The sequence below is a fragment of the Phodopus roborovskii genome, unplaced genomic scaffold (genome assembly GCF_943737965.1).
Source record: "Phodopus roborovskii unplaced genomic scaffold, PHOROB, whole genome shotgun sequence".
Taxonomy (NCBI): domain Eukaryota; kingdom Metazoa; phylum Chordata; class Mammalia; order Rodentia; family Cricetidae; genus Phodopus; species Phodopus roborovskii.
The window spans coordinates 18,359,456-18,378,630 of record NW_026126448.1 but is presented as its reverse complement, the minus strand read 5'-3'; the positions used below and the strand labels follow the sequence as shown (position 1 = coordinate 18,378,630).

General features: G+C 43.1%; 2 protein-coding genes across 5 annotated transcripts in view; one reads left to right on the top strand and one right to left on the bottom strand.

Annotated features, from left to right (window-relative positions):
• The window catches only part of Snrnp40 (small nuclear ribonucleoprotein U5 subunit 40), a 32,472-nt gene extending 30,982 nt beyond the window's left edge, over positions 1-1,490 (bottom strand). The window contains exon 1 of the mRNA XM_051188932.1: positions 1,309-1,490. Coding sequence (XP_051044889.1) covers positions 1,309-1,452 — 144 coding nt within the window. The 5' untranslated portion in view covers positions 1,453-1,490. The remainder of the gene's footprint in view (positions 1-1,308) is intronic.
• Positions 1,491-1,637: 147 nt separating this feature from the next.
• The window catches only part of Zcchc17 (zinc finger CCHC-type containing 17), a 41,161-nt gene continuing 23,623 nt past the window's right edge, over positions 1,638-19,175 (top strand). The window contains exons 1-3 of one of the 4 annotated variants that reach the window (XM_051188927.1): positions 1,638-1,775; positions 7,084-7,204; positions 13,579-13,636. In XM_051188927.1, coding sequence (XP_051044884.1) covers positions 7,130-7,204; positions 13,579-13,636 — 133 coding nt within the window. In that variant the 5' untranslated portion in view covers positions 1,638-1,775; positions 7,084-7,129. Of the gene's footprint in view, positions 1,776-2,473; positions 2,613-7,083; positions 7,205-13,578; positions 13,637-16,222; positions 16,245-19,175 lie in introns of those variants that run through there. The other 3 variants (XM_051188928.1, XM_051188929.1, XM_051188930.1) reach the window with 3 other exon arrangements.

Sequence of the window (19,175 nt, the reverse complement as noted above, 5' to 3'; positions counted from 1 at the left end):
AAGCCAACACTATGTTTTCAGCAGAGAATCATGTGATTTAATGTTTTAATGATTCCCCTGACTACCAGATTAATAACTGATCCTCAATTCAAAGACAAAACCAGAAATACTAATAAGCCCAACTTGCAATGATGCTAGATGAAATAAAAGTGGTTTGACGAGGAGGTAAGGATTGCTAGCCATGCAATGGTGGCGCATGCCTTTAGTCCCAGCACTAGGGAGGCAGAGGCAGGCGGAGCTCTGTGAGTTTGAGATCAGCCTGCTCTACAAGAGCTAGTTTCAGGACAGCCTCCAAAGTTACAGAGAAACCTTGTCTTGAAACACACACACAGACACACACACACAAAAGAGAGAGTTTTTCTATAATAGCCTACACTGGCTTAGAACCCTTGATCCTCCTGCCTCAGCTTCCTGTTGATTATAAATGTGTGTGTCCAGCTTCCTATTTATTTTTGAGTTAGGGATCTTGCTGTGTTAAAAAAAAATAAGTTAGTACACTGGAATCTACCAAAGACATTTCAGGATTATTGGCAGTACATTTATTTTTATTTGACAAGTAGAACTATCAGCCCAGGCTTGGCCTCCAACTCCTTCCCTCAAAATTTTCTTGTTAGCCTCCTGAAAAGATGCAACCACAGCCCCACACCACTTGCTAATTTTTCTTATATATTTTAAAAATCACACTAGCAGAATTTAAAGAGTTGGGACAGAAGGTACATTTTTTCCATATCTGATCCTAGTATCATAGTAGTGAAGGTATAATAACTATTTTACAAGAAATGTTAAGAGCATAGGTTCTGTCTCAAAGAAGTTTGCTTTCCCGTATGCAAAATAACAGTTCCTTTTAGGCTGTTAACATGATTAATGAAATTTTCACATGCAAAACATTTAGCACAAGAGCCACCGGATGTTAATTTACTGTTAACAATGTAAATTCAGAGAAAAGTAAAATGTACCAGGTAGCAAATCGAGCCTGTTTCATTAATTCCCCTTCTTCCCCTCTCCATTCATTCATTCGTCCACTCTATAAACTTTTCTGAATGTTTATTTTATGCTGAATCCCTGAAGATTTAGGATGCGGAAGTTTGGATCTTGATTTTTGAGGCCACGGTTTTAAACGATTCAATGATTGAAAGGCTGAAAGCAGGAGCCCCTGAGGGAAACAAGTATGAAACAGACGCAGCACACAAAGCATCTTTACAGAGGCCTGCTTTAACTTCAGCTTCACTGTCTTTCCGTTCCCGCAGCGCAGGTACAGTCTATTGGTTAAGGAGAGGAGGGCCGAAGGCGGGATGCCTCCCCACTTACCGCCTGCAGCAAAGCTCCCGGAGTCGCCTGCTGCTGTCCGGCTCCGGGACCGGACCCGGCCGCTCCCAATAGCAACTCATGTCGCGGCCGCTTGACAGGAACCAGTGGCAGCTCCGGGCCTTTGCGCTTTGGCTGCTCGATCATGGCGGTAACCACTCTCCTCGGCGCCGCCACTGACCGCGCCGCCGGCCGCAGGCGCCGCGCAATTGGCTCCAACAGAGTTCTTCCTCCAGAACTTCCGGAAAAGAGCAACCAATTGGCTCCCAACATTCCCTTCTGCAACGCCCTCTGAATGAACTCTTGCGATTGGTCCTTTCTTGATGACGCCACGAGGGTTCCACCCTGGGATTGGAGCGTGTAGCTGACGTCCCGCCTTAGGCGCGCTGTGCATTGTGGGTTGGGAACGAGCTGAGCAGGTTCGGCATCCCCGGCGATGAAGCGGCTGCCAGGCTAGGAGGTGGCGCGGAGTAAGTCTGTGGGGAACGAGGAGGGTGGCTGTTCTAATCAGCGACTAGGTGATAGGCCTGAGCCTACCACTCTCAGCTGACGGTCCTGCCGGGGGTTGGGGGTGGGGAGTTCCCGGAAAAAGTAGTCCCTTGGCAGGCTAGAGCGGAGCTTTGGGATCTCTGACCGCAGAACTCGAACCCTAAGGCCACTCTCCCTTGACAGCCAGCTGCTCTGTAAACGCCGCTTTTGCTTCTAGCGCTATGCTAGCGTGATGCCCGGCTCCCGGCCTCCCGGCTTCAGTGCCGGGTTTGGCTGAGGAGGCGGACTTAGTTTATACCATTGCTTTAGTCGTCTTTTTTTTTTTTTTTTAAAGCTTAATTTATGCCCCCAGACAGACAGTGATGGAGGAAATTTCCGATGGCTCCTCCAAAGCACAATTTTGTTGAGAAATCTAAGAGTCATGCTTGTGTACCAGGCCTAGTAAGTGGCACAAGTGATATTTATCGTGCAGGGCGTTGGAGAACACTGAAGAAACGTGGTCCTTAACTTCAGGGCTTTAGTGTCTCCTGGGGTGTGTGTGCGAAACATTTTAAACAAATCTCACCAGTTGATTGGAAGACTAGCGAAGAGAGCCATGCCTCATGCAATGAGTAGCTAATGAGCTTGAAGGGTTTTCAGAGGAAAAGATGCCTGAACTGTTGCTGTTTGATGAGACAGTTCTAATTGGGGGAAGAGAGGAAGAAGGCAGAACGTTCTTCACAGAACTGCGTGTGCAGTCGTGCCCTATCATCTGGGAAGAAGATGACTAAGAGGCACAAAGAGCCATTGTGCTGAGAGAGCCCCTGAAGCAGAGTATGGTATGAGATGAACCTGGAGATCATGAAGAGTTGCAGGAATTTGTAGCTTTAACTTTACAATGAATATGAAACCAATGAAAGTTTTGTCTTTCCCTCCCCAGGGCATGGGGTGTGGAGATGGAGATGGCTTGCTCCTTCATGCTTAATGGTGTTATAAGATTGGAGAGATGATGGGCGGTTTATTGGAGGCAAATGGGCCATTTTGGAAGCAAGCACAGTAGTTCTGATCAGCAATGTCAGTGAGAGCTAAGCTGGAGATGGGATTGAAGACAGTTTCACATTATAATGGGGATAGCTGGGAAGTAAATTGGATAGGATTTGGTAATGGACTGGATGAAAGAGAGGATTATGCTCGTTTTGTTTTTTGAGACAGGGTTTCTCTGTGTAGCTTTGGAGCCTGTCCTGGAACTCACTTTGTAGACCAGGCTGGCCTCATATTCACAGAGATCCGCTTGCCTCTGCCTCCCGGAGTGCTGGGATTAAAGGCATGTGCCTTCTGGTGGGAGGATTATAGTCTTAATACCAACACTGGAGGCTGACACAGTATTGCTATAAAATTAAGCCTAGCCTGGGCAACACTGTGATTTTTAACCTATGCCAGGCTGCTAGAGTGACACTTTATTTCATCCCCCTTCCTGAATTGCACAGGGAATCAGATGTGGTTCATGCCTGTGATACCACTACTTGGGAGGCAAAGCCAGTAGAATTTGAGTTGAAGCCAGCTTGTGGTACATAGTGGTAGTCTTTTTCCTTTTTAATGTTTTTTAAAAATTTATTTGTAGCTGGGTGGTAGTGATGCACACCTTTAATTGCAGCACTTTGGAGGGAGAGGCAGGTGGCTCTCTGTGAGTTCTAGGCCAGCCTGGTCTACAGAGTAAGTTCCAGGACTGCCAGGGCTGTTACACAGAAACCCTGTATCAAAAAATAAATAAAATAAAATAAATTTTATGTGTGTTAGTGTCCTGACTGGTTTCATGTCAGCTTGACAGAAGATAAGGTCATCTGAGGGGAGGGAACAGCAATTGAATGTCTCATTGACTTTTCTTTTTCTTTCTTTCTTTCCTTCCCCCCCACCCCCCAAGATAGGGGGTAGCTCTGGCTGTCCTGGAATTCACTATGTAGTCCAGGCTGTCCTTGAACTCAGAGATCCACCTACCTCTGTCTCTTGAGTGCATGTATATATGCATTTGTACCTTATGAATGCCTGGTGCTAGCAGTAGTTAGAGAGGACATCAGGTCTCTTGAAATTGAAGTTGTGAATGGTTATGAACCACCATGTAGAAACCCAAACTGAGTCCTCTGGAAAAGTAATACTTAATTTCAACCTCTGAGGCATCTCACATAGTGAGCCCCTACATAGTGACATTCTAGCTCACAAAGCCAGGGGCTGAGGATGAAGCCTTTGGTTCAGTCCTTAGTATTGAAAAAAAAAAAAAAAAAAAAAAAAAAAAAAGACCTCCCCCCCCCCAAAAAAAAAAAAAAGAAAGAAAGAAAAACTTCATAAGGTTTCTGTTCTGTGGGAGGATCAAACAAAAAAGCTTTAGGCTGGTTGTGGTGGTGGTGCATACCTTTAATCCCAGCACTCAGCAGGCAGAGGCAGTGAGTGGATTATCTGTGAGTTGGAAACTAGTCTGGTCTACATAGAGTTCCAGGACCACCAGGGCTATTTAGGATCTGTCAAAAAGAAAAAGTAAAGGAAGCTTTAGAAGTAGCTCTTGATACTCTTTAGATTTGTTTGTTTGTTTTTTAGAATTAGCATTTTATGTATATGGATGTTTTGCCTTAATGTATGTATGTGCTTCATGTATAAGCTTGGTGCCTAAAGAGGTCAGAAAAAGGGATTAGATCCCCTGGAACTGGAGTTACATACTGTTGTGAGCTACCATGTGGGTGCTGGAAATAGACACTGGCTTCATTGGAAGAGCAGCCAGTGCTCTTAACTGCTGAAGCTATCTCTCCAGCCCTCTTCACACTCTCACAGCCTAATTTTGCAAGAAACAGCTTAGATCTATTTCCTGGTGTATCGCTCTTTCCATGATTTTGTGTAGAGAGGAACTGTAATGTCTGCCCTCATTTTAGCTGTCCCAGTGCTATTACAGATTCTATACTTCACTAATTAACTTTTCAAATATTGCAGGGATTAATAAAGGTCTCTTAATAGAACCATAGAATTCAAATTAATAATACCTATTCTGGCATGTCAGGCAAGGGATGCTGGACAAGAAGAAGGGAAAGTCTGTGGATGAGATCACATAACTTTTCATGAGGCATTTCTCAAGAATGGACAGATTAGCCTCCATCCTGTGTATTTCTATTTGTGTGTACATGTTTTCGTGCAGGTATGCATGCATATATATGGAGATGAGAGATTGATATTGGTGGTCTTTTAAAATTACTCTCCACTTCATTGAAACAGTATTTCTCACTACATGTGGTACTCATTGATTCAACTAGATTTGCTGGTCACCATGTTCCAGGGACCTTCCTATTCTCGCCTCCTGAGAGCTGGGATAGCAAGCCCACACGCACATTTGTGCCCAGCTTTTTTACTTGGATGCTGGGGATGGAACTCAGGTTCTCATAATTGCATAGTAAGCACCTTATGACTGAACCATCTCACCAGCCTCTGAAGATTTTATATTATATTTTGTATTAAAAACACATAGAGAGGCTGGAGAAACAGTTTAGCCATCAAGAATTTTTGCTACTCGGGCTGGAGAGATGGCTCAGAGGTTAAGGGCACTGACTCCTTTTCCAGAGATCCTGAGTTCAATTCCCAGTAATCACATGGTGGCTCACAGCTATCTATGATGAGATCTGGTGCCCTCTTCTGGTCTGCAGGCATACGTGGAGGCAGAATGCTGTGTATCTAATAAATAAGTAGGTCTTAAAAAAGAAAAAAAGCTTGCTACTCTTCTAGAGGACCAGGGTTCAGTTCCTGGTGCCCATATTAGATGACTCACAACCAATTTTAACTCCAGTTCAAGGGGATCTGATGCTCCTTTCTAGTTTTTGTGGCCCCTGCACACATGTAAAATAAAATAAATAAAATTTCCCTTTTTACTGTATGACCTTGATTGGTTTGCAGCTCACTGTAGGCCAATCTGGCCTCAAACTCAGAGAGCTAGCTACCTGCCTATGCTTCCTAAGTGCTGGGATTAAAGACTTCTCTTTGTGATGTTTTCCAGATCTCTGTCTAGAATTCTGGCTAAGATGGTTAGTCTCTGGGATCAAGTAAATTCTACTGTTGCTAGGGTTTGGGTTTTTTGTTTGTTTGTTTGTTTCTGACAAGGTCTCACTATAATGCTGTCTTCAAACTTTCTGTTCTTTCTCCCCACCTCACTATAATGCATGCTAAACAAGTACTTTATTACTGAGCTGTATCCCCAATCATAGACCTCAGACTTTCTTTGTACCCCAGGCTAGCCTCAGACTCATGATTGGCTCTTACCTTAGTGCTAGGATTGTTGGAAATACAGGCAAGGGCCATTACACCTGGTTTCGTTGTTAGGTTTCTGGCATAAGCTTAGTGATCTGACCCCTAAAAGTCTTTAGTCATTAGTGACATAATAAGAACAGAACCTGTGTCTTAAGATGTGTTTTGTGGCGGGGCAGTGGTGGTTCATGCCTTTAATCCCAGCACTCAGGAGGCAGAGGCAGGTGAGTTCCAGGCCATCCTGGTCTACAAAGCTACACAGAGAAACCCTATCTCCACCAAGAAAAGGAAGGAAGGAAGGAAGGAAAAGAAAAGGAACAACAACAAAAAAAAACCATGTATTTCGTTCTTATTACCATTCTTACATTCGTGCCTTTTTGTTTTGTTCTGTTTTGTTTTTCAAGACAGAGTTTCTCTATGTAGCCTTGGCTGTCCTGGGAACTCACTCTGTAAACCAGGCTGGCCTCAAACTCAGAGATCTACCTTTACCTCTCAAATGCTGGAATTAAATCCCTCACCACCCTGGCCTGAGATGTCTCTTTCTGATGTGTATCAGATCTAGGCACACATACCCTTTCTTCCAAAAGTCTTCCCCTGACAAATGAATAACAATAGTAGTAATAAAAAGAATGAAACCACCCAGGTGTGATGGCACATCCCTGTGGTAGTGATTTGGGAGGTTCAGGTAGGAAGATTGCTTCATCTCAGGACTTAACAGGAGTCTAGAAGTAGCCTGGGCAATGTAGTGAGACCACATCTCAAAACAGTGGCTGTGGGGGATGCAGTTCAGTAGTCAAGTCTTGCTTAGCATATGCAAGATCTAGATTTGATATATATTATACACAAACAGAAAACTATCCTGAACAAAGCCAATCAAGGTAGCACATGCCTGTAATCCCAATACCAAGGAGGCAGATGCAGGGATATCTCCACAAGTTCAAGGGCAGCCTGAGCTACACAGGAAAACTCTTGTCCCTAGCCCCTCATTTCTTTTTTGATACAGATGTCTCTCTAATTGTTGTTTCTTTCTGAAAGGACATTTGAATTAGCTTTAGCAGAAGAGAAATGGAGGAGCCGTAGAATGTTAAGGATGAATTCAGGAAGGCCTGAGACCATGGAAAACTTGCCTGCACTCTATACTATTTTTCAAGGAGAGGTATGTTTTGCACTTTGAAACTTCCCTTTTAGAGTATATTAAGAACATTGAGGAAGGAAAGCATCTGGGGTTATTCTCTTGTAAAGTTGAAGCTATCTTGAATGGGAAAGGCACTGGGCCCTGTGGTACTCATGTACATACAGCCTTTCCTATGCTACAGACTTCTGTGTGCTTGACACCTTCATTCTAGTGCATGAAAGCATCTCTAACTTAGCTTTCTTTACCAGTCTTTTTCCATTTTAGCAGATGGAATTGTTATCCATTTGGTGCCAAAGCTAGAAATCTTGTCATTGTCCTTAATTTCACCCTTTGATTCCCTCTCTAGTTCCTCTCTGAGTCCTAATTATATTTCCAGTCTACATGCTTATTTATGCCTTTGCTACCCCTTAGTCCAAGCTCTTCATCTCTTGCTTGGCTCTGACTGGAATTTCCCACTTCTGGTGCAGCCTCTCTCCAATCTGTTCATGACACTGCACCCAGAATAATATTCCAAAAACAGATCATAGCTAGGAATGTGGCTCAGTTGGTAGAAAACTTGCCCAGCATGCAGGAGGTCCCTGGGTTCTGTCCCTAGCACCACAAAAACAGGGTGTGATAGTGCAAGCCTATAGTCCTAGCACTGAGGGGATGGAGGATTAGGAGTTCAACTAAGATTGTTAGGCTTGGTGACCATTTGCCAGCCCTGATTTTGGTCAATTTTGAGATTTTGAGATAGGTCTCAATTTATAGCCTATACTGGTCCCAAGTTTGTTTTGTAGTCAAGCCTTGATATAGTCCTCCTATATCAGCCTTCCACATGTTGGAATTACAAGCATGAATTACTACAATTAGCTTAATATGTGTTTTTTATAAGTTACTATTAAGAAGGATGGTCTGGGGGAAGAGAGAACTTCATGGCTTTTCAAAAAATAATTTATTGAGGCAGGGTCTCACTTTGTAGCCCTTGTTGGCCTAGAACTCACTCTCTAGACCAGTCTAGCCTCAGCCATCTGCCTCTGTCTTCTGAGTGCTGGGATTAAAGGTGTGTGTCATCACTATACCCAACCTCTTTTTATTTTTTTCTTTGTTTTGAGGCAGGATCTCCACTAGCTAATCTAGGTTGGTCTCTGTCTTTCTTGGGATTTCTGTTGCTTTGATGAAACACCTTAACCAGAAGCAACTTGGGGAGGAAAGGGTTTGTTTCATTTCCATATCGCAGTCCATAAGAGAAGTCAGGACAGCAACTCTAGGTAGGAGCCTGGAAATAGGAATGGAAGCAGAGGCAGCTTTGCCCTGCTCCCAGTGGCTTGCTTAACCTGCTTTCTTAAAACAACTCAGGGCTACTTGCCCAAGGTGGTACCACCCACAGTGTGATGGGACCTCCCATATCAATCATTAATCAAGAAAATGCCCCATAGACCAGTCTGGTGGGTGCATTTCTCAGTTGAGGTTCCTTCTTCTCAAATAACTCCAACTTGTGCTGTGTTGACAACACACTAGACAGTCTAGAAGTCACTGTGTAGTGCAGGCCGACTTGGAGTTTGTAAACTTGTGATTCCCTCCCCTCCACCTCCAGAATGCCAAAGGACTTCATAGTTTTGATTGCTTTTTCAGCAGCACATGGTGTAAGAGAGCACTGTTGTCCAGACAAACTTGTGTGTACCTGTAATCCCAGCCCTTGAGAAGTTCATGCAAGGGAACTTTAAGCCAGCCTGGGCTACGAAGTGAGATTCTGTGTGGATGGAGGTTTCTGTCCCATCTAGTGTTGTAGCCCCTTAGTCCCACATAAACACAGAGGCTTTTATTAATTATAAACTGTTTGGCCAATGCCTCAGGCTTCTTATTGGCTAGCTCTCTCTTAATTATTAACCCATTTCTATTAAACTACGTATTGCCACTTGGCTGTGGCATATCTGTAATGCTCCGCCGTGTTACTCCTTCAGTGTCTATATGGCATCTCCCTGGCAATTCTCAGTATTTCCCTACCCAGTATTCTAGTTTGGTAGTCTTGCCTATGCTTCCTACCTGGCTACATCCTGCCTGTCTATTGGCCAAAACAGCTTTATTTACCAAACCAATAAGAGAAACATTCACAGCATACAGAAAGACCTCCCCCATCAATTCTGTCTTGAACAAACCAATTAAAAGAAAAGACAAGTCAGGTGTAATAGTGTACACCTTTAATCCAAGGGAGGCAGGGCCAGGGGAGTTTGAGGTCAGCCTGGTCTACAGAGTGAGTTTATCAGCTAATATTTACATGCAGAATCAGTTACATTAAGATTGAAAACATTGGCCAGGTGTACTGTCTCAACATTTTGTTCCAGCATTTGAGAGGTATAGGCAGCCCAATTTCTGAGTTCAAGGCCAGCCTGCTGTAAATAATAAGTTCTAGGCCAGCTAGAGCTACACTATAAGACCCTATCTAAAAACAAGCAAACAAACGAACAAAATTTAAAAAAGGATGAACTCCTAAAGTGTGTTTGCACACAGACACATGCCCATGCACACACATACACACAGTCCATGTTATGATTATCTCCATAAAACTAACTCCTTTTAGAGGCTAAGTCTCGCTTCTCAGAAGCTAAGAAACCACCCAGTGATTAAGGAATGACCAAGGTAGGGTCCTAAGTCTTCTAAGTCTGCTCTCGCCAAGCTCTAGCTGGGGTTGTATGACTGCACTGAAATATATGGAGGAACCAGAAGCTGCATGAGAGAATTGTTTGAAGTGAGTGGCAGTGGATAGGTAGATGGTAAATCAGGGTGTTTTCATGCTGCACTGTAATAGTTTTATTCACTAACTGCTTGTAGTGATTTATCTTGGCCATCCATGTTCTTTTAAAAACAGGTTAGCCATTTGTATTTTAAAAGTTGTTTTTTATTTCAAACTCTGGCTTGGTACCTGGCATACATAGCTGCTGTATAAATATTGGAATACAACTGCCTGCAGCTGGTAGGACGGGTTGTCCTTGGAGAAACTGGTCCAGCTTGTGTTCTAGGATTTATCTCTTAATGGGCTGAGCATCGATGGTAGCAGAGTACAGACTGAATAGATGAGAAGCCAATATCCATTCTCTTTTTGTCCTCTGAGATCTTGCTGCAGTGTCTTATTAAACATTGTGAGGGTGTGAGGATAGCAATGAGAGCTAGGGTTTGTCAGAAATGCTGGAGGGTGATTAGTGTTGGTGTGGTAGAAATATCACTAGAGTAAAATTAAATCACTCTTCTGTGCCTGGATGTGCTACTGTCTCACTTTGCACCAGGAACTCTGAGCCTCAGGTTCATCGTTTACGTTATGAGAACAAGTTTCAAGACCAGTGCAGGCTCTTATCTAAAGATGGAAATTAATTTTACCCAGGCCCTGAGTTTCAGTTGAGTAATTGCTGAATTTTCCCCTTCTGCCCTCCTGAGTCTTCTGAGTGATTATTCTTGGGACCCAGGAAGACTGCATGCTCATCTGTGACAGGTGCCATCCTGTTCATTTCAGCTCTGACTGTACCCTAGGAGACACAGTGATATGGAAACACCTGGTGCTAGAATATCTTTTCCTTACTGAAGAATTGAAAGTGTCTATTCTGAAGCACAGTAGTAACCTTTCCTTTTGGGAGAGGCAAAATTAAAGTCTGTTATTACCTCTAAAGACAATAATGTGACCCTGGAGCTTCGGGATTGAGAAGTTATTTTGTCCTGATTTACAGCAACAAGGTGGTTTGGGCCCTAACTTCCAGATGCTGTTGTTAAGCTTTTCCGATGACTGTGTTCCTTAATAATACCATACAGAGATTGCTCAGCCTGGTTTTTTGAATCCTAGAGCAAATGTCAATCAAAGCGCTTTAGGTGAGACAGAAAGAAAACATTTGCTTTTATTTTTACTAAAAGTGGAAAGTCTTAGGGCTGAAAAGATGACCCAGTGATTAAGAGCCGTTGCTGTTCTTACCTAGAACACAGGTTCTTTCTCTGGTACCGGCATGGTGGCACACAATCATCTGTAACTCTGCTTCCAGGTGATGCAGTGTCCTTCCATGACCTGTCTGGGCACCAGGCATGCGTATAGTACACGTTTTGCATCAGGCAAAATACTCATTCCTAAAATAAATAAATAGAATAATTTTTTAAAAAGGGAACCATTTCTTCATCTGGGGCCATTTTCACATAGAACAAATTGATTTGTGAATGTGGTTAAGTGCTTTTTAGCTCTGATCTTAACTCATTTGAAAAATGACAGAATTAGACCAGAGGATGTCTTTGTTGTTTTGTTTTTGAGATAGGATTTCACTTTCTGTAAACTTGGTCTCGTGGCAGTCTTCCTGCTTCATACTTACTGCCCCTCCCCCATCCCTCCTGTTAGATCTGCTGGTGTGCACCACTGTGCTTGGCTGGAGCAGCTAGTATCTAATATCTTTCTTTTAAAAACATATCTATCTTTATTTTATGTACAAGCATGTTTTGTTTGCATACATCTATGTACCACATGCATGCAGTGCCTGTGGAGGCCTGAGGAGGGTACTGGATCTCCAGGAGCTGGAGTTACTGATGGTTGTGTGGGTGCCGGGAACAACAGCTGCTCGTAAACACTGGGCCGTCTCTCCAGCCCCTTTAATATCTTTCTTAATTGTTTGTTTGCTTGTTTGTTTTTGTTTTGGAACTTTTCGATCCTTGCCTTCTCATAGCTTGTTAGTCTGTTTATCCCAGGAGTATAGAACTTTAGGGTTATAACCCTTCCTTTGTGGGTGTCTTAGAGAATTAGTTCAAGCATCCTGTCTCTGTGTTTCCATTTGAAAATGAGTAGAGTGGTCAGCAAGATAATTCAATGGGTAACAGCACATGCCACCACGCCTAACCACCTGAGTTTGATCCCTAAAATTAACTGATGGAAGGAGAAAACTGATTTCTCTGAGTTGTTCCCTGACTTCCATATACACATGCTATGGCACATGTATGTGTATGCACAACACAAAATAAGTGGGTTTTTTTTTGTTGTTTTTTTTTTGTTTGTTTGTTTGTTTTAATGCATTGGTCTGGAGAGATGGCTCAGTGGTAAGAGCACCAGCTTCTCTTCCAGAAAACCCAGGTTTGATTCCCAGCACCCATGTGGTGTCACACAAACATTTGTAACTCTAGTCCCAGAGGATCCAACACTTTCTTCTGGCCTCTGTGGACTCTCCAAGAACACGGTATACAGACATACATGGAGTCAAAACATCTATACCATACACATAAAAGTTTTGTTTTGTTTTTTAAATGTGAATGTCTTTAATCCCAGCACTTAGGAAGAAGAGGCAGGCATATCTCTGAGTTTAAGGCGGGTCTGGCCTACATAATGAGTTCCAGGCCAACCAGAGCTTCATAGTGAGATCCTGTCTCAAAAAAGCAACAACATGCAGACAGCCAGTTATAGTGGTTTGTGCATACATTCTCAGCACTTGAGATTCTGAGCCTGGGGATTACCATGAGTTTCAGGTCAGACTGGGCTACAATGTGAGACCCTGTATTGAAACAAAACACCAAAAAATATAATGAGTAAACAATGATAAAGAGGAGAATGAAATTCTAAAAAAATTATACCATCTAACACTGAAGTGAGTAATACTGATGTTTGGTGAAGCAGGAGACCTGGGGCTCCAGGGACCCAAATTCTGCCCCTAGCTTGACTCTATCAGCCTTAGTCTCTCTGTACTTAGTCTTGAATTACAAGTTATCAAGAATGATACACTGTTGAATGTGCATCTTGTGTTAGACTCCAGTGCCAGGTACACAGTGTTTATCTTTTGCTACCTGTAGCAGCAAATGGAGTTTAGGCCACAGGTAGGAAATGATTAGGATTAGAAGCCACACCTTCCGCTGCGAAGTCCTCACTCTTTCTGTTGTCTCATCTGCAACTTTGGATGTTCCCATGCGTACTCCAGGAGAGAACAGATGTCTGACATCACAGCCCTCACATTGTCTTTGGCCCTTACAGTTTTATCATGAGAAGGAATCCAGGAACAGCTCTTGTGTAATTAAGACTGAGTTCAGATTCCAGGGCTGCTATTCCAGAGTTCTGGACTTGGGTAGTCTCTCCGTGCATCTGCTTATTATCTTATGTGAACGACAATATCAACTCTGTGCAGCCATGAGGATTTTTTGAAGTGTTGTATGCAGTGAATATTAAATGCTAGTGAACATCAGAGCAAGTGAGCATCTTGTGTCCTTTTGTTGAGATGAGGCTGAAACGGTGATTGCTTCAGGTGAAGGGATGAAAGGGTCTGGGAAGAAGGCAGTTTACTTCATGCTCAGTCATGCCCACTCAGTGAGCTGGAGGCTGGTCTGCATTACCTGAAATCCTCTGTGAAAATATAAAGAGGAAAGATTGGTTCTCAGTTGTGCAATATTGATTTTTTATTTTGTCTTTATAGGTTGCTATGGTGACAGACTATGGAGCCTTTATCAAAATCCCAGGCTGTCGGAAGCAAGGTGGGAGCCGGTAGCAGGGAATTCAGCACCTTCCACTGCACTCATTCTACTATGGCCCCCACCACATTCCCACTCTAGGGCTTACATTCTTCAGATAGTTGCTTGTTTGCTTTACTTTATTTTCAGATTAGCAATAGGGATAACGAGTTTTGTTTTGCCTGCAAATACATATGTATGTGCACTATGTGTGTGCCTTGATCTGAGGCTTACCAGCCTCTACTAAATGAGCACTAAATTGGTGTTTGTGCTTTAAAAAGACTGGAGAAGCATTTTAGCAGTATGTAGTGGCCCAAGCTTGTAATCTCAGTACCCAGGAAGCCTCAGATGAAGGGGAATGCCACAAGTTAAAAGACAGTCAAAGACTACTCTGTCTCAAAACAAAAAAAACAAAACAAAACAAAACAAAACAGCAACAACAACAACAACAAAAAAAAGCTAAGGAGCCAGATGGCAGCACACGCCTTTAATCCCACCACTCAAGAGGCAGAGACAGGTGGAACTCTGAGAATTCAAGGCCAGTCTGGTCTACAGGTCAAGTTCCAGGACAGGCTCCAAAGCTACAGAGAGACCCTGTGTGGAGGGGGGCAGGAGGGGGCGCTAAGGAAATGGTGTTAGAAACATGAGGAATTGAGCCCAAATCTCCAGAACGCACATCAAAAGCCAGGCATGGCATGTATTCTTGTAACCCCAGCATTGGAGGGCAGAGACAGTGGCTGCCAAGAGCTCACTGGCCAACCAGTCTAGCTTGAATCACAAGTTTCCTGTTGAGTGAGAGCCCCTGACTCGTGGCACTATAGTAAAGAGTGATAGAGGAAAGCCTGCTTTGGCCCATGCATGCACATGTGCACCTGCAAACTCACTGCCACACGCTTTAAACATGTACACACGCCCCTTCAAACTATGGAATGAGGGAATGAAAATAAGTCTTGCCAGGTATTGTGGTATATTCCCATAAACAACGCAAGAGGCAGGACTGAACTTGGAGCTAGTCTGGACCACATGGTTTAGGATCTATGAAACAAAGCTGTGCATCATAACTCATGCTTTGATTCGAGCTCTCTGGTCTATGACAGGAGTATTGCAGTGAGTGTGACCAGCTGGGGCTATGAGACCCTGCCCCAGAAACACAGTCCAGGTCATAAGATCACTTAGTGGGGAAAGGCACCTGCTACCAAGCTGGAGGTCTTGACTACTCTGAAGCCACATGGTAGAAAGAGAGAATTGACTCTTGCACGTTGTCCTCTGACCTCCACATGTGTGTCCTCCACATGCACATAACAGTAAAAACGAAATAAAAACAAATCAGTAAAAACTAAAAGCTGGGCATGGTAGCATACACTTTTAATCTTAGCACTCAGAAAGCACAGGCAGGGGGATCTGAATGAATTCCAGGCCACCCTGGTCTAGATGGTGAGTTCCAGGCCATCTAAAACTACATAGTGAGAGACCCTGTCTCAAAAAAATCAACCGCAAAAAAATGCATACATGAAATAAGGCAGATCTCAATTTATTGACATGGGAAGATTTCTAAATTAGTAAGAATTTTAAGAACCAGCTGTAAAGTATTTGTGTGGTGTGCCTCTCCCTTGCCTCTTTCAAGAGTATGCACCCCAGCCTCTGTATTTTAAATGATCATTTGTGTTCAGAAGAACATTGAGCAGACTGATTCCTCCCAGCGCCCTCCCGTGGGTAGTTGGCTTGCTGAGAGGAAGACATAGGGGAGGGATTTCTCTCTTTCTAGAGTCTTTTATAGTTTTTCCTGTCAGAAGGCTGTGTAGATCCATGGCTCATAAAGCTGTGCCGTTAGCCTTGGAGACTACTGTGCGGTGTATTTCATCCTCGCATTAAGTGGCTTACCAGTGGTTTTCAAGCTGGCAGTCGGCAGCCTGTAATTAAGTTCCTTGTTTTATGCTGGCTGGGACTTAGTGAGGTGGAGCTCACCCCACGCTCCAGGATTCACACCTCTTTCTGCCTAAAGACAGATTTTCTTGTTAGTGTACTCTCCATGGCTGCTAGTGCCAATTTCATGTGGGCATTTATTTATGTGACACTTTGGGGACTTTGGAGATGAAAAGCCTGCTACCTTTCAGCAGTCAGTTTTCACCTCACTGGTGTCTGTTCCCTGTCAGATAATGCCTGTGATAGTGGCTGACAGCTTACAAGTGGATCTGTCAGTCTGACAGCTGTGCCAGATTCACAGTGAGAGCTCAGGAGGGAAAATAATTAGGTGGGAACTGTGAGCTTTAATCCTAGCATCTTGTGTAGGTTTTGTGGGTAACTTGAGCCGTTGGCTTCCCTATAGTGTATCTAGCTTCTCTAAGAAGGGCTATCATTAGGTGCCACCTTGAAAGGACCAAGCAATGAGGTGGCTGTGGTCCAATCAGAATGTAATGGCTTTAGTTCAGGGAGGTGCTAATTTGAATTACTGTCTCAGATTCTGATCTCAGAATTCTTTAACCACTGTTGAGTTGTGATCAAAACTAAATTTTCCTTTTTTTACATTTGTTTGTTTTGTTTATGCAGTTGTGTCTTGGGGACATGCTATAACATTTTAGTGGAGATCAGAGCTGGGGGTTCCAGGTTTGAACTCGGGTCATCAGGCTTGGTGGTAAGCACCTTACCCACTGAACCGCCCTCTCCCTGGCCCTAACCTTGGCTCTAGAGTGTCACTCGATAGAACTTTATGTGCTGATGGTATTGTTACAGATATGTTCTCATTAGTTTTCCTGGACACCAACAAGATGTCCAACAACTTTTTATTCAATTCTGGCATTATCAACCCTGAATTAATATCAGATCCTATAGTAAAAGGGGATCTGTCCCACAAGATTGCCACCCTTCAGGTGCTCCTAAAGATGACCAGCCAGTTCTAACTTGGAGGTTTCCTTTACTCTCTCCTTAAGTTTGGTAATTTAATAGAATAGATCAGGTGTGATGTACACCTTTTATCTCAGCACATGGGAAATAAAGGCAGGGGGATCAGAAATTTGAGCCAGCCTGGACTACTTGATACCCTGTTTTAAAAAACCTATTGAGCAGAGCATGATGAGGCACAGCTTTAATCCTAGCACCACTCAGGAGGCAGAGGCAGACAGATCTCTGAGTTCGAAGCTAGCCTGATCTGTATAATGCAATACATTCCAGGCCAGCTAAGGCTACACAGTAAAACCATCTCAAACAAACAAGCAAGCAAACAAAAGCCCCAGACACCAATGTAAAAGTTCACAGAGCTCAGAAGAAGAGTTTTCTTATTTTTGCTGGTTTATGATGAGAGAAGTACAGTTTGGGAATAAACACTGGAAGGGACACATAGAACAGGATGAGTAGCGTCGGGTGAAGGTGTTGGTGTATGCTCTATGCCTACCCAGCACTGCATGCTTCTCACCAGTCCCAGGGCTACACAGATCTCTCTCTGCAGGGATTGTTCTGAAGTTCCCTCCACACTCACTCTTCCATTCCTGGCAGGCAGGAGTTAGATGGATGGGGATGGGGATCACTAATTCTTCCTGTGACCACCCCCACCCAAAGACTATCTAGGGACCCATTCTGTCACCTTAATGCCATGAACACCAAAGGGGGCTTCTTATAGCTAGTAAAAGGTATTCCTATTACTTAGATAATCATGTTTTATGGATTCCTTGCTGGAAACAAGGACAAAGACCAAAACAGTACACACACACACACTCACACACATACTCAAACACACATACACACACACCAACACACATGAATATACTACATACATACACTCACATACATGTGTATATACATATATACAAATACATGCTTTTTTATTATTGGCATACATGGATGTCATGATGCACATGTGGAGGTTAGAGGACAATTTCTGGGAGGCAGTTTTCTTTTTCCACCTTATTTATGCTGTTTCCTATTTTTGTTTGGCTGTATACTCCAGGCTGGCTGGCGTGTGAGTTTCCAGGGGACTCTTGTCTCTGTCTCCCATTGAACTGTAGGAGTGTTAGGATTACAGGTATGAGCCACTGCATTTGCCTTTTTGTGTGTGGTGTTCAGGAATGGAGCTCAGGTAGCTTACTGCCATTTTTAATTTTTTGAGCCAAGCTCTCACTCTGTATCCTAGGGTAGCACTCACTGTAGTCATCCAACATTAGGCTACTAGGTGATGAGATTTTCATTATGTCCCAACCCACCCAGCCAAACATATTTATTTATTTGTTTTTCTTTTCTTTTTTGAGACAGGTTTTCCTTGTGTATCTTTGGAACCTGTCCTGGAACTAGCTTTTGTAGACCAGGCTGACCTCAAACTCACAGAGATCTGCCTGCCTCTGCCTCCCAAGTGCTGGGATTAAAGGTGTACCACCACCACCAGGCTTATTTTGTTTTTTTTGAGACAGGGTTTGGGTTTATCTGTAGCTTTGTTCTGGAACTCACTCTGTAGACCAGGCTGGCCTTGAATTCACAGGGATCCACCTGCATCTGGCTCCCAAATGCTGGGATTAAAGGCATGTGTGACCACTGCCCAATACCAAATGTTTTATGTTTTATATTTTATCATGTTTGTGCAGTCTAATTCTGTAGCAGCTGGCTTTTTTCTTTCTTTCTTTCTTCTTTCTTTCTTTTTTTTTTTTTTTTTTTTTTTTTTTTGCAATTAAATGTAAAATAGCTATGCTGCTAGTGACTGTCGTAGTCAACAGTGGAGCCTTACACAATGACACATGGGAACAAATTAAAGCAGCATATAAAGAAGTGAGAGAGACTGTTTTGAATTTCCCTAGGCCATCATTCAGATGGCTCAGGGCCTAGTACAGTGTCACAGTGTCTGAGATATAGTGGGCAGTCAGTAAGTCTTATTGCATAAATACATGAATTCAAGTTCCAGCTCTGCTATTTACTAATTTCTTGACTTGGGCAAATCATTTGTTTTTTTTAGTCTTAGTTTCCTCATCTGTGGAATGGGGATGATGCCCATATTTTAGACTCTGGTTATTTGAGTGACAGAACTGTCTTTTGTTCATCCTGAAATTTAGTGTTAATAAAAGTTTTACTGTATCTCTGATCCCAACAGATAAACTTCTCTGCTTGTATTATTGTCATATGCTATTCTCTGGAGATGACTCAGAAAATTCATAGTTTTCATTTTGCCATTTTTTGGCATTTTACCCATCCTGTCATAGATTGACAGTTTCACCTTCTTGCTCTTTAGCCAGTTGAAGTTGTGAAAGAGATTATTATTGAGCCTGAAATAACGGGGAAAACATTCTAAGGGATGGTAATAAGCTCACTCTCTTATATAGTGATTGAGTAGCCAGCTCTTTCCAAGTATCAGGGTTATGTTATTTTTTTCTTTTACTGACAGACATTCAGTTGGGACTCATTCTGTTTAAGTGTCACGTTGGGTTTACTGAACATGATGATAGATTTGATAAGCCCTTTGGGCGTGTGTGGCTTCATGTCAGAAATCCAGGCACAGAAACCAAGAGTAAAGCTCGGTGCTAACAGTGCTTGCCTTGTATGCACAAGGCTTGAAATTGAGTCTTGGGAGAGAAAGTCAAGTGTTTTG